This window comes from Mauremys reevesii, linkage group 16, assembly GCF_016161935.1.
Source record: "Mauremys reevesii isolate NIE-2019 linkage group 16, ASM1616193v1, whole genome shotgun sequence".
NCBI lineage: Eukaryota > Metazoa > Chordata > Testudines > Geoemydidae > Mauremys > Mauremys reevesii.
The window spans coordinates 41,410,800-41,423,373 of NC_052638.1; the positions used below are offsets into that span (position 1 = coordinate 41,410,800).

General features: G+C 62.3%; 1 protein-coding gene across 1 annotated transcript; it reads right to left on the bottom strand.

Moving 5' to 3' along the window:
• Positions 1-1,970: 1,970 nt before the first annotated feature.
• DBNDD1 (dysbindin domain containing 1) lies at positions 1,971-12,274 on the bottom strand. Its single transcript, XM_039503965.1, has 4 exons — positions 12,131-12,274; positions 6,114-6,260; positions 5,588-5,728; positions 1,971-3,090 (listed from the first exon to the last, which is right to left on the bottom strand). The coding sequence occupies exons 1-4, from the start codon at positions 12,159-12,161 to the stop codon at positions 2,927-2,929; spliced, it is 483 nt and encodes a 160-aa protein (XP_039359899.1). The 5' UTR covers positions 12,162-12,274; the 3' UTR covers positions 1,971-2,926.
• Positions 12,275-12,574: the final 300 nt, after the last annotated feature.

A 12,574-nucleotide genomic window follows, 5' to 3' on the forward strand; every position in this document is an offset into this window, starting at 1 on the left:
GAGATTGTTTTTTAAGGAATCCCTCCCTTGCAAGGGTTCTGGAAGCAGGGAATTTATTTTGGAAGCTGCTGCCAAAGCCCCTAGTGGCTCCTGCTAGCCGAAGCCCAGCTGCACTCCAGCTGGCCTGATTTACATGACAATCAGGAGCAGCTCAACTGTCAGGCCATGAAATTCAGGGTGCAGCCCAGAGAACGGCATGCGGGAACCCCCTCTCCGTGCTGCATCTGAATTTCAGTGCAGGAGCCCAGCTGGACTCAACAGGGCAGAAACGAGAGCTGTGGGTCTTCCCACCCCAAAGATCTGGCTCAGACTTTTCCAGATTTGGTAGAGGAGAGAGAGGGCATGGTCCTACGACCAGGGGCAGCATTTGTAGGGCCCTACCAAATTCACAGCCATAAAAACGTGTCACGGACTGTGAAATCTGGTCTTGTGCTTTTACCCTCTACTATCCACAGGGGAGACCAGCATTTCTCAAATTGGGTCCTGACCCCAAAGGGAGTCGGGGGGGGGGGGGAAAGAGTATCACGGTATTGCCACCCTTACTGCTATGCTGACTTCAGCGCTGGGTGGCTGGAGAGCGGCAGTTGTTGGTTGGGCACCCAGCTCTGAAGGCGGCGCCCCGCCAGCACCAGCGCAGACGTAAGAGTGGCAATACCATCCCATGCCCTCCTTACTTCTGCACTGCTGCTGGCAGTGGCTCCGCCCTCGGAGCTGGGCTCCTGGCCACCAGCCGCCACACTCCAGCTGCCCAGCTCTGAAGGCAGCACCCCGCCAGCAGCAGCGCAGAAGTAAGGGTGGCAGTACCACACACCCCCCACACAGTAACCTTGCAGCCCACCTGCAACTCCTTTATGGGTCAGGTCCCCTGCAATTACAACACTGACATTTCAGATTTAAAGAACTGAAATCATGAAATTGATTATTTTTAAAATCCTGACTGTGAAATTGACCAAAATGGCCCATGAGGTTGGTAAGGCCCTAATTATTTCCAATCCCTTGACAGACTGGTCCCCCCAGCCTCTTACTAGTCTCACTTCACAATGCTGCTGTTGTGCACTAAAGATGAGCTTTGCGGAGAGCTGGATGTGACGGGTTGTGCTGGCCACTTCTGCATTGTCTCGTTTCCCGTCTTGTGAACATGGCTTCCAAGCCAGGCTACCTCGCTAGCTGGCCGCTAACTGCCGCCTGCAAGGTTCAAGGGGCCAGGGGTCCTAAGCAGAGCCGGCAGCGCTGCTTCTCAGCAGGGGAAGGACAACAAAGCCCCGGCCGAGACACTACTGCGCACCCCGCACCACAGGGCCCGAAGGCAGCCACACACCCAACACGATGCTACAGTGAGGCAAGAGACATTGGTTCGGCAGGAGAGTTTCTTCTCCCCAACGGCAGAAGATGAGGATTCCCCAGTTTAACCAAGGGAGGTTGGAAGGAGGGGAAGTCCTTCCCCCCCGCCCTCCATCCCTCCTTTGTAACTGTCTTTTAAGAAAGTTGCCATGGCTCCTGAGGCAGCCTTGGCATTATTTGGTGCTCTGAACAAGGGAGGAGATGAAGACTAGGCTGCCCCGGGGGCTCGGAGGGGTGGACAGCAGCAGTTGTGGGGGGAGCCTGCGAAGACATTCGAGCATCGTTCGGCTCCCCCTGCAGAAGGGCTGGGCTTAGCGAGATCGGGCCCTGTGGGCTTTCAACAGGCTAAATCCACCCCCGGGAGGAGGTAGGAAAAGTTCGGTAACATGTCAGACTCCAGGTGGAAGGCAGCAGCTAGGAGAGGCAACAATTCAGTGGGGGCTGAGGTTTGAAGGGGCCAGGCCAGGACGTCCAGCTTAGCCCCGCTTGTTTTCTGGGCGCAGCGCTGGTCCCGTTCTTCTCCCAGGCCACCTTGAATCCATTCTGCTCCTTAGCATGACACGGCTTGTGTCAGTGGTGAAAGGATCAGGTGAACACAGCGCCTCCTGCCTCGGCCCAGGGCCCCCTCCAGCAGGATCTGTACACTGGGCTCATGGTCCAGCTTGCTTCAGCCTAGTCCGGTTCTACTGCTGAAAGCCGTCTGTCCAACTGCCCTCGGCCCCAGGGTGCTCCCCAGGAACTGGGCAGTGGCCCTCGCTGCTTCCGGAGATGGAACTGGGGTTCCTTGTAATGATGGCAAAGCAGTTGTCATAATTCAGACCCACGGGTTCCTCGCAGGCCCGTGAGTTAACACGTGCCAGTCCCACTGCAGAGTTCCTGGTGCAGGCGCACGATGGAGCATGAGCACAGGCTGCTGTTCCTGGGTTGGCATCTCCAGCAGTGCTGCTCTTACACCAGAGCTAGAGCCCGTACAGGCGTAAGGCCATGGGGAAGGGAATGTGCTTCTAGAAGGTGGTGGCTAGATCCTGCCTTGGCCGGCAGCTCCCAGGCAGCTGGGTTCTGCTCTGAGCTGCAGCACTTCATTGGGGAAGAACCAGTGTGGCTGTTTGCTCTCAGGTTCCTTGGATGTTACCTCCCCCTGCCCTGGGGGATGAGAGGGGGCTTCCCCCCTATCCGAACTCTGCCTGCAGCAGGAGGGTTGTTCTCCAGAAAGACACAATTCTCTCCAAACCTGCTTTTCCCTTCTGTGCAGCCAGGCTCCCTCCTGGCCCTGGGCCCTGCTCAGCACAATCCCTTGGCGGCTCTCACTACTGCTGGCCTGGCCAGGTTTTGTGCAGAATGAGCAAGAAAGGGTTAAAAAAGTGCTAAGATGGTGTGATGATGATCTGTGTCCCCCGCCCTGGAATTTCTTGCCCAGCATGGCCAGCGCCCTCACACAGCTGCTCCACATCCTGTGGCTGTACTAAGGGGGGAGCTTTGTGTTACATGGAGCCAGCAGCATTTGCACATCTCTCTAGGTGCAGGGGTCTGTTAAGTCACAAACAGTCTGGAATTGGGGGTGAGGGGCACCATGGCTCCCAGCCCCCTATTCCTCCTGGGGCCTCTCCCCCACCAGGAACGTGTCGCCAACGCCTGCTTGCAGCTCCGAGTCACTGAGGTGTTTCTTCTCCCGCCCCTGCTCGCCTTTGGTCCTTGTCCAGGAGGGGGATCGCCGGTACCCTGCCCGAGGGATGGGGTGCGGGTGCAGACCTGCGAGAGAGACACATGTGCTAAGCAGGCACCTCCTGCGCCCCTGCCAGCCCCTTCACGGTTACGGGAACGTGCTGGCCTGGCTTGTTCCACAACAGCCCCACGCCAGGCAGCAGCAGTACAAACGCCCCTGCTCACTTGTCTCCTCCCCCCACTCCTGAGAGACCAGCTCGAGGCAGCCCCAGGATCGCTGGTGAGCCTGCTAAGTACCCACTGCAGCTGGTGGGCTGTGGCCCTACAGCCATAGGAAAGTGGAGCGAGACCCTCAGCTCCTTCCACACCCAGGAGCCCAAATCGCTAAGCACCTTGGTTTAAAACCAGCTGGGCCTGAAGCTGCCCTAGCAGCCGAGAGGCCAGAGGTCTGTATCTTATTGCCAGAGCCATTCAGTGCCTTCCTCCACTTGTTTTAATTCCTTTGGGGCAGATTCCTGAGCAAACTAAGTTGCAGTCAAGTCAGGGGCAAGAGGGTTTGGGCTTTGCGCTGGGCCTGATTTTCAGAAGTGGAGGTGCTCAGAACCATGTGTGCCCAATTTCTGTGGTGTTCGGGCCCATTGTACAGGGTGCATCAGCCTCCTGTAAGCTCTGCAAGAACTATGGGGAAACTGAGGCACAGAAAGAGTCTTTGTCTTGCTGAGGTTACAGCAGAACCCTTCCCAGGCCCGTGCCCTGCCCCACATGCATTGGCTAGTTGCAGGTCCTGCTGTGGTAACTGCATGTGCACTTTGGCCCATCTGCACTCATGCCTCCAAAGCACAACGGTCTCGTATGCGGGCCTAGAGATTGGGGGCGGGGCAGACCTGTAACACTGAGCTCTCTGGCAGTCCTGGGTGTGCGTGTGAGCTAGAGCCAATGCTCACGTCAATGGTGCAGGGCCTTTCAGTTCACGCATGGCCACACACGTGTGGTTCACGCTCCCCTTGCCTTTGCAGTAAGGACTCGGCGCGGCTTCAGAGTGGATGTGTTACCATGAGCCTACATGGAAAACCTGCAGGTAAACCCTGAACTAGCTCTCTGTGTCCAGCTGGGGTGGGCACCTGGCCTAGCAGGTGCTGAATCATCTGCCTTTCAGGGCAGGGTAGCGTGAACTGGGTGGCATTTGAAGAGCATTTTACAAATGGCCCTGGTGTCTATGCCATGAGCGCGGGCCCACGTGCTGTGTCACAGGAACAAAGCTGCAGCAGGGAGCTACCTCCGGCTCCAGCCATCTCCCTCGTTAGAGTGCAGGGGAGTTCTGCTAATTAATTCAGGTCACATGTTCCCACTGAAGATGCTAAAGGGGCTGATTTACATATTCATTCAATCTGTTTCACCAGGCTGCAGCTGCTGTTTCTGCGTGCCCCGAGACAGACGGGTGGCGCAGGAGCCTCGGGCAGATGGGGTGCTGGGGGTACGGAACAGGTGGGATCCCCCTGGAATGCCCAGGGCTGCACGTGTTCTCAGACAGTGGATCCATGCTCATCGCCTGTGCAATAGAGCACTTCCTGCCCCGGCAAGTGGGGAAATGCAAGTCCCTCACCCCTGAGTAACAGCCTCCCCTGGGCTCTGCCCTGCCCTCCACCCCAGCACTGCAAAGCTGCTATAGCCATCGCCTCAGACAAAGGGCTGTGACTGAACTGAAACCCAAGCGCCTCCCCCTCAAGGAGCCCTGAAGTGAGACTGCACCCCACAGCTGGGGCTGTCACAGGAATGGCACCTCACCTGCTGCAGACAGAGCAAGCCCCAGTGTGCAACCTCCAATCCACTCATGTAGTCGTGCACATGTGCCCCTCCCTGCCCCACGCTCACCCATCCCCGCCACGCACACTCGTGCCCATAACTACTGCAGCCCCACGCCCTGGCTTGTGTGGCCTCGGGTGCTGCAGGGGCGGGCCCAAGCCCTCTGACAGTTACATGATGGAAAGAAAGAGCCTCCCATGGAGCAGCGATGCCCCGTGGAGATGCCTGTCAAGCAGTATTGATTTGCTCAAGATGCATGGCAGAGCTGGTGCATTTAATGACCCCCCGTGCAGCCGGGCGAGCAGGTTTCACAGCCCTGCCGCACTCTGTCACAGGCTATGGCCCATGCTGGGGTGGGGGCTCGAGGGCTGGGTGGGGTTTGTCTGCAAAGGCCTGGATCCAAAAACCCTCCTGTCAGCCCTGGGGCTCAGGCGGTGCTGGAGGGGCAGGCGAGGTGCAGCTGATAGATAAGGGCTGGCCCTGCCTCTGCTCCTGGGCCTTGCTGCAGCTGCTTTTACCAAGGAGGCCGGTTGCACTGAGGCAGCTCAGGGAGACGCACGGACCACAGGAAGGATGTGCTGATCCCGTGCTGTCTGTGGCTAGGGGAAGCAGCAAGGGGGCCACACCCTAGCTGGGGCAGGCCTGGGTTTAGACATTGAGCTCACCAGGTGCTGCCTCAACCCCCACCCAGCTGGGAGGGGCCGGGACAGCAGGTAAGTGGGGTTGTCCCAGTGTGCGTGTGGCAGGCCAGGCTGCCCGCCCCCGGGCTGGGCACACTCACCGGCAGGGGACTCGCTGGCTACGTTCTCGTCGTCGGAGTCGGCGAAGACCTCGGCGGGCTCCTGGTCCGACATGTCCGTCAGCTCGGTCAGATCCAGCATGTCGAAGTGCACCTCCAGGGAGGACACACTGCTCAGGGGCTCTGAGGAGCAGAGGTGACAGCTCAGGGATTCAGGGCCAGCCGAGGGCCAGAGTAACTGCCCTGCTTCCCTCTCCTTCCCCATGGCAGATCCTGCGTTCTCGCCATGTATCCACAACTGGGGACTCTCCCCCGGGGAATGAGCCCCTGGAACCAAGACAACCCCTCCCTGGCTTGGGGTCCTGGGGGGAGGAGCGCCAGCAGGCGAGCCTGGGGCTAGGCTGGGCCCCAGGGCTGCAAGGGATTCAGTCCTGGGGGACAGGCGCTTGGCTGGGCCCAGGGCAGGGAGAGGAAGGAGCCCCGGGGGCAGGTCTCTGGCTGGCCCTAGGGAAGGCCTGGCCAGCTGCACAGCTGTGAGCGGGGGGGCGGGATGCTGCCTTGTACTCACGTCTCCGTTCGGCGACCTGCAGCAGGCCCGAGCTGGGGATGGGGATCCCGCCTTGCTCCTCGGCAGGGGGGCTGGGAGGCTCCTCCACCGGCCCATGTGCCGGGATGCCTGCGGCTCGCTCCAGTGTTTGGGCTTCTTTCACCCGTTCTATAATCAAAGCGCTGCCGGTGTTAGATGCCCAGAGACCGAGCCCTGGGCTCTGCCCCACTCGTGCAGGGCCGAGGCCCCCGAACAGCCCCCGCCCCAGGGCAGACACTGTATGGCTTACTACCATGGCTGCTCCAGCACGCGCCTGCCTCTGGGACTTCCCTCAGCAAGGTGGGGGATGGGGGAGAGACCCCTCCACTGGCACCTCTGCCCCCCCTTCCCAGGAGAGCTGGGTGCCTGGCAGGGTGGGGCCTCTTCCCCTTGGGACGCTGGCTGCGAGTGGCCCGAAGCCAGGAGATGGCTTTGGTGGGTCCCCAGCCTCGGCCGGGCCCCTGCAGTGAAGGGGCCACGGAGGCTGAGGTGCCCAGTGCCCCAGGTGGGTGGTGTGGTACTCGCTGGGCTCTCGCTGCTGCCGCCTGCGCCACTCCTGCTCTGGGGACACGGCTTTGCGCTAGGCCCCTTCCCGCAGCCCTACACCCGGGGGCTCAGAGGGGCACTTCCGCCCTGCCGCAGACAGGCAGTTCCCCTTGCGCTCAGCTTCTTCCCTGGGTCGCACGTGGCTACCAGCTCCCTCCCTCGGGTGCTCTGGCACTGCCAGTCCCGGTGGCTCTGGGAGGCACATCCGGCGGGCGCAGCTTTCCAAGCCCAGGAAAGCCATTTTGAAATGACAGGATGGGGGGGTGTCAGGGAGGCTCCGGTCTCTGCCCTCATCCCCGCACCAGAGAGGAGGGACTCGCACACGGAGCAGTTCAGAGAGCGCCAGCCCCACAGCGGCTGGGGGAGAGGAGAGACGAGCTGGCAGGGTCGGGGGAGGGAACGGGATGAAAGGACAGTTCCAGACACTGCGCTGCGTAACACATGGCGAGAACCCTGCCCTGGCTGGGGGAGGGGCAGATGGACCTGTAGTTGCAGGCCGCCATGGGGACGGGTGCCAGTACCAGCAGCTGTGTGCCCGTGGCCTGCAGCTCCACACGCCCTGCCCTGCACAGGGACCCTTTGTGTCAGTGAATACAAAAGCGGAGCCTGTTCTGGGGAGGCTGGAAGCCTGCGATAACAGGCGGTTTGTCTTCGGGGGAAGCGAGATCCAAAGGGTGACGGTGCTGAGCCAGACCCTGCCCTGACTGCCTGCCCGGGTGCTGGGGCCAGCGCTTTCCCAAGGCAAACTTGGGGGGCAGGATGCATCAGTGCTGCCGGGAAGCCACAGCAAGAGGCATGACTTTGCCTGTCACCACCAGCAGATCTCAGAGCACGTCAGCCCTGAGCGAGATCAAGAGGCCGGCAGGAGCCCGCCGGGCCAGAGGTATCCCCCTAGGAGCCCAGGGAAAGGTGAGCAGCAGCACGCTGGGGCCTGCTCTTACGAGGGGGCAGGAGACACGCTGGGCATGGGCACACGGAAGGGGAGGGGCAGCATGTGCTGGGCACGCAAGGAAGTGGCTGTGGAGCGGTCGCTGCTTTTCATGGTGCCTTGTGAATAGGGCCAGCAGGGGGCTCAGGCCTTTGTGTGTCCTGGGTCTGGAGAGAGGGACCAGGAGGGAGTTGTTGTTTAGGGGATTTAAGGGGTTTTTCCCCCTGTCTGAGCTGGGTGCCCCTGGGCGCGGGATCGGAGCACCACGGAAAGCTGGGTAGTGGGAGGGAAGGATTTGTAATCAGACTCTGTGTGTTTGTTAACTCCTGTTCGATTTCACTGCTGGAGAAACCCCTGGGACGAAAAGCTGTTGCTGTGAAAGATTCCCCACCGCCCCAGTGGGGCCTGGGGGAGACTGACAGTCCACATCCCTGAGAACTCCAGCACATGTGCCGGCAAACCCCAGGACCACCAGACGTAGGTATCCTCGCGACAGCAGCACTAGGGCCATTATCGGAGTCGGGCGCTGGCGTTCCTGAGGTCATAGGATTGTTAACAAGCAGGACACGCCCCATGTCAGGCCTCGTCTGTGCATCGTGGCCCACAACTCCACTGAGCTCGTGCCATGTGATGTTGGGTTGCGGCCAGGAGCTGCAGCCATCTTTCTCGAGCGGACCTGAGACCCCAGCCCTGCTCATGCTGCTCCAGGTGCAGAATGTCCTTACCAGGGTCAGGCAAGGAAAAGGAAGCACAGGACTCTGGCTGCTCAGGATGGTGCCTGGCCACGTGGGTTTCCGAAGCATGCACTGGGGCTGGTTTGCCCTGAAGGGGCACGTGCTGGAGGCAAGCCAGCCAGCGAGATGGATGCAAGGGAGCTCATTCATGCATGTGCTGCAGCCGGACGGCTGCGCTAGAGCTGCCCATGCACCCACAGGACATGCGCTGGGCCACTCTGGACAGACACCTACGCAAGCAAAGAGCTTGTGGACCCCCAGCTCCATTCACTGTCACCAGACAAGGCCTCACTGCTCCCACTGCCGTGTGCGGGACTCCGCTGATTAGACGGGTGGCCTGTAGCCCTCTGGATGCAGGAAGCCTGGTCTTGCCCCAGGTCTCCGGTAGCTGCCACCCCGCATGGAAGGCTGCATAGCTGCACCGGTTGAATATCTCCGAGAGGAGGCCTGCTGGTTCCTGCTGTAGGGATGGGGTCTCCCCCACCAAGGGGAAAGATCCTGGGTGGCCCCTTTAGGAAACATCAGGCAAAGAGGAGCCTTGACAATCAATTCTGAACCGGCAGAGCAGGCAGGAGCGGGTCACTGGGGCCCAGGCAGGGAGCAGGGCACTGGGAAGGCAGAGCTGGGCAGTCAGGCTCAGGGTAGGGCTGTGTCCAGTGACCCCATCTCTCCACGGGAGCTCTCCTGGTGTCAGCACTTGGACGCTCGAGGGTGGGGGGTCGCACAGGACGGAGGGATGGAGCGGAGATTAGAAAGAAAGGCTTGTTGCTGCAGTTCCTGAGGTCAAGGCCCCACCCCGCTGTTCATCTCCTCCCCAGCTGCCCTCACAATGGGGGCTCAGGGGCAAGGGGATCTCCCAGGGGCGGCTCTAGCAATTTCGCCGCCCCAAGCAGGGTGGCACGCCACGGGGGAAGCTCTGGCGGTCGCCAGTCCCGCGGCTCCGGTGGACCTCCTGCAGACGAGCCTGCGAAGGGTCCGCTGGTCCCGCAACTCCGGTGGAGCATCCGCAGGCACGCCTGTGGGAGGTCCACCCGAGCTGTGGGACCAGCAGATCCTCCGCAGGCACGCCTGCGGTAGGTCCACCGGAGCCACCTGCAGCCCTCCCAGCAACCAGCAGAGCGCCCCCCGCAGCATGCCGCCCCAAGCACGCGCTTGGCGCGCTGGGGCCTGGAGCCAGCCCTGGTGTCTCCACACTGATCTCCAAAGGGAATATATTAGCCAGACCGATGGAGGGGAACTGAAATCCTTCCCACCCTGACTGAATGCAGGAGGGTGACCAGATGTCCTGATTTTATAGGAGCAGTCCTGATATTTGGGGCTTTTCACCTATATTTGGGGGGTTTCACCTATTACCCCCACCCCATCCCAATTTTTCACACTTGCTGTCTGGTCACCCTAGAATCCAGGCAGGAGAGCTGGGGGGAGGGACGGTGCTTGGCCATGGGGTGACAGAATGATTAACACTTCCCTTAGCAATGGGGATTGGGGGAGGCTTCGATTCAGCCTAATCTGGGCAAGGGCTGTAGGAGCCTGCCTGGATGGGGAGGGCAGCATGCTCCTGAGCTGCTGGTGATGAAGGGGCCCCGTGCACCTGGGGGATGGCTGGCACACATGGGCACCACGAGTTACATGCCCCAATTCAGACCACCTGGGGCTGGGATGTGGCCCAGGAGACCTGGTGTGCGGAAGGGGATCCACTCCCTGGGGGGTGGAGTTCAGAGCACGTTCCCCTGCTGAGAAGGAGACACGTGTCCTGGAGAGCAGGGGCCTGCTGTGCTGGCTATAAGGAGCCCTAGGTAGGCGGGTTCTGGAGTTCAGGATACCCGCGCCTGGACGCCTCGCCTGCGGCATCTAAGACCCCCAGGGCCTCATTAGCATGGGTTACACTGCGGTATAACCCTGGTGCATTCAGCCACGAGAGACTGAACACCGCACTTCAGGAGCCAGGCACCAGCATAAAGGAACCTGTTTAACTGGCTCAGCTCCAGCCATAAAACTGTCTCCCACATCCAGTCCCCTCATTTACCGGCAGAAATCCTGGCCCCGATTGCTCATTAAATCCATGCAGAGCTGCTCCGGCTTTGTTCTGTTCTCTCATGCAGGCACGTGCCCCTCCCGGCAGAGAGAGGACAGCCTGGCCCAGGAGACAGGTGCTGTGCAAGCCTCCGCCACACACGCAGCTGACCTGGCCTGCGGCCCCCTCCCCCTCCCCTTCCCAGCCTCTCCCCACACCTCGGCCAATGCACCTTCGTCCGATCCTGCAGCACCTTGCGATGCTCCCGTCCTGCAGCCCCCATGCAGCACGGTTAGGGCCCCTCAATCCCAACCCGCACCCCCACCCGAAGCCAATTCTGAGCAGAGAACGACCCAGGCTGCACGGTTGGAATGTGGGTGAATATCAAACTGCGAACCAGGCTGAGGAACTTTTCCCTGTGCCACAGTCAGGATTCAACCCCCGTTTCCAGAGGGGAAAGGCTGGTCCCTCAGCCCAGCGGGACCCTGATTCTAGCTTTAGAAAGGGGTTCTGTCCTCCACCTCCTGCCATTGCTGTCCTTTCACGGGCGCCCCCACAGCTGCACCCTGGGGTGGGGTGGGGGGCTGGGATCAGTGTTACTCCAAACTGTCTCCTTTGCTGACTCATGTTAAACTGCAGCCTGGGCTGGCTCCACCAGGATGTTCCAGGCAACCCCCCGGTCATCCCCCCTGGAGCCCCCCACCCTCTAGGCCCCAGGGGTGCCCAGCTGCCCCCTACAGGCACCGCTGCTCCCCTATGGCCCAGCCACAGGGAAAGCCTGGGACATTCTGTGGGTCTCTGGGGCCCTGAGACAACGGGCATTGCAGCACCAGAACGTGAAGGTAAATTACACACACCCCCCAGGCACCAAGACACATACACACTTCGTTGTGTGCAAACCAAGCACGCCAGGGCATACACACAGCCACGTGCAAGCCCCACAGGCATTCCATGTCCACGTGCAGGCCACACCCTCCCACACTACAGACACCACCCCACTGCACACAACCACAACCCACCCTGCACCACCCCACTGCACACACCCTCCTGCAATCCCCGCACACAACCACAACCCACCCCACTAGGCACCACCATCCCCCGCACACACCCTCCTGCAAACCCCGGACACCACGGAATCCCCGCACACCCATGCACACAACCACCACAACCCCCCTGCACACACCCACTACACGCCTCCCCCCCACCCCCCGCACCAGACAGCAGCACTCGTCCCCCTCCGCCCTCCCCACGCTTAGCGCTGCCATGGGCCACTCCCACGGCTGGCCGCGCTGCCTGGGCCGGGAGCTGCCGGCTGGGCCCCACGCAGCGCGGCGAGATGCGGAGCTAGCCCCGGCCTGGGACTCTGGCGCTGCGCCCAGGGGGACCGGCTGCTTGGCCCCACACACCCCGGCTGGGCTGTGCTCGGGAAACCCGCCGGGTGAGGCCAGCGGAGCCGGCACCTGCCCCGGCCCGTGACACGCCTTGGAGGGGCCGCGGGTCCTTCCCGTGCCCGGGGAGTCGCTTCCTCAGCAGAGGCGGCGGTGATGGGCGCCGGGCGCGGCTGCCCGGGTTCCCCAGCACTGCAGGGAGCAGCCGCCTCCCCCAGCCGAGCCCGACACACTCCGCGCGCGGTGTCCCGGGGTCCGCGGGGGGCGGACGCGGTTCCCTGCGGCCGGACCAACTTCATCTGGCGTGGGAGCCCCCAGGACCCCACCCCGGGGAGCGGAGCGGCCCCTTCCTGCAGCCCCCGCCCAGCGCCCGAAAAGCCGCCACGTACCTGGGGTCCCCGCCCCACCTGGAGCCTCCATCCGGCCGGGCTGCGTCGGAGCCGCCGCCGGGGAGCTGGGGGCGGCGTCAGGCCGAGCCGCAGCCTCCGTGTCCCCGCAGCATGGCCGCGCCGGGGATCAGCGCCCGGAGCCGAGCCCCCCGCTGCCCAGCCGGCGCCGCATCGCCACTGAGCGCGGAGCCGAGCGGAGCGGAGCGGGGCGGGGCCCGCAGCGGGCGGGGGGCGCAGGCGCTGGCAGCAGCCGGGGACGGGGGAGCGGAGAGGACAGGTGCAGCCCGGCTAGCTGGGGGCAGAGCGGGCGCCCCAGGTCGCAGCCCCCCCGGACGCTGCTCCCCCCGCACTGAGCTGCGGGCTCTGTCTGTCGCATGTGAAATGCGGGGCGGAGCGGCTGCCGGCCCCGGGGCGCTGCTGGCAGCCGCCTGCCCACAGGCTGCG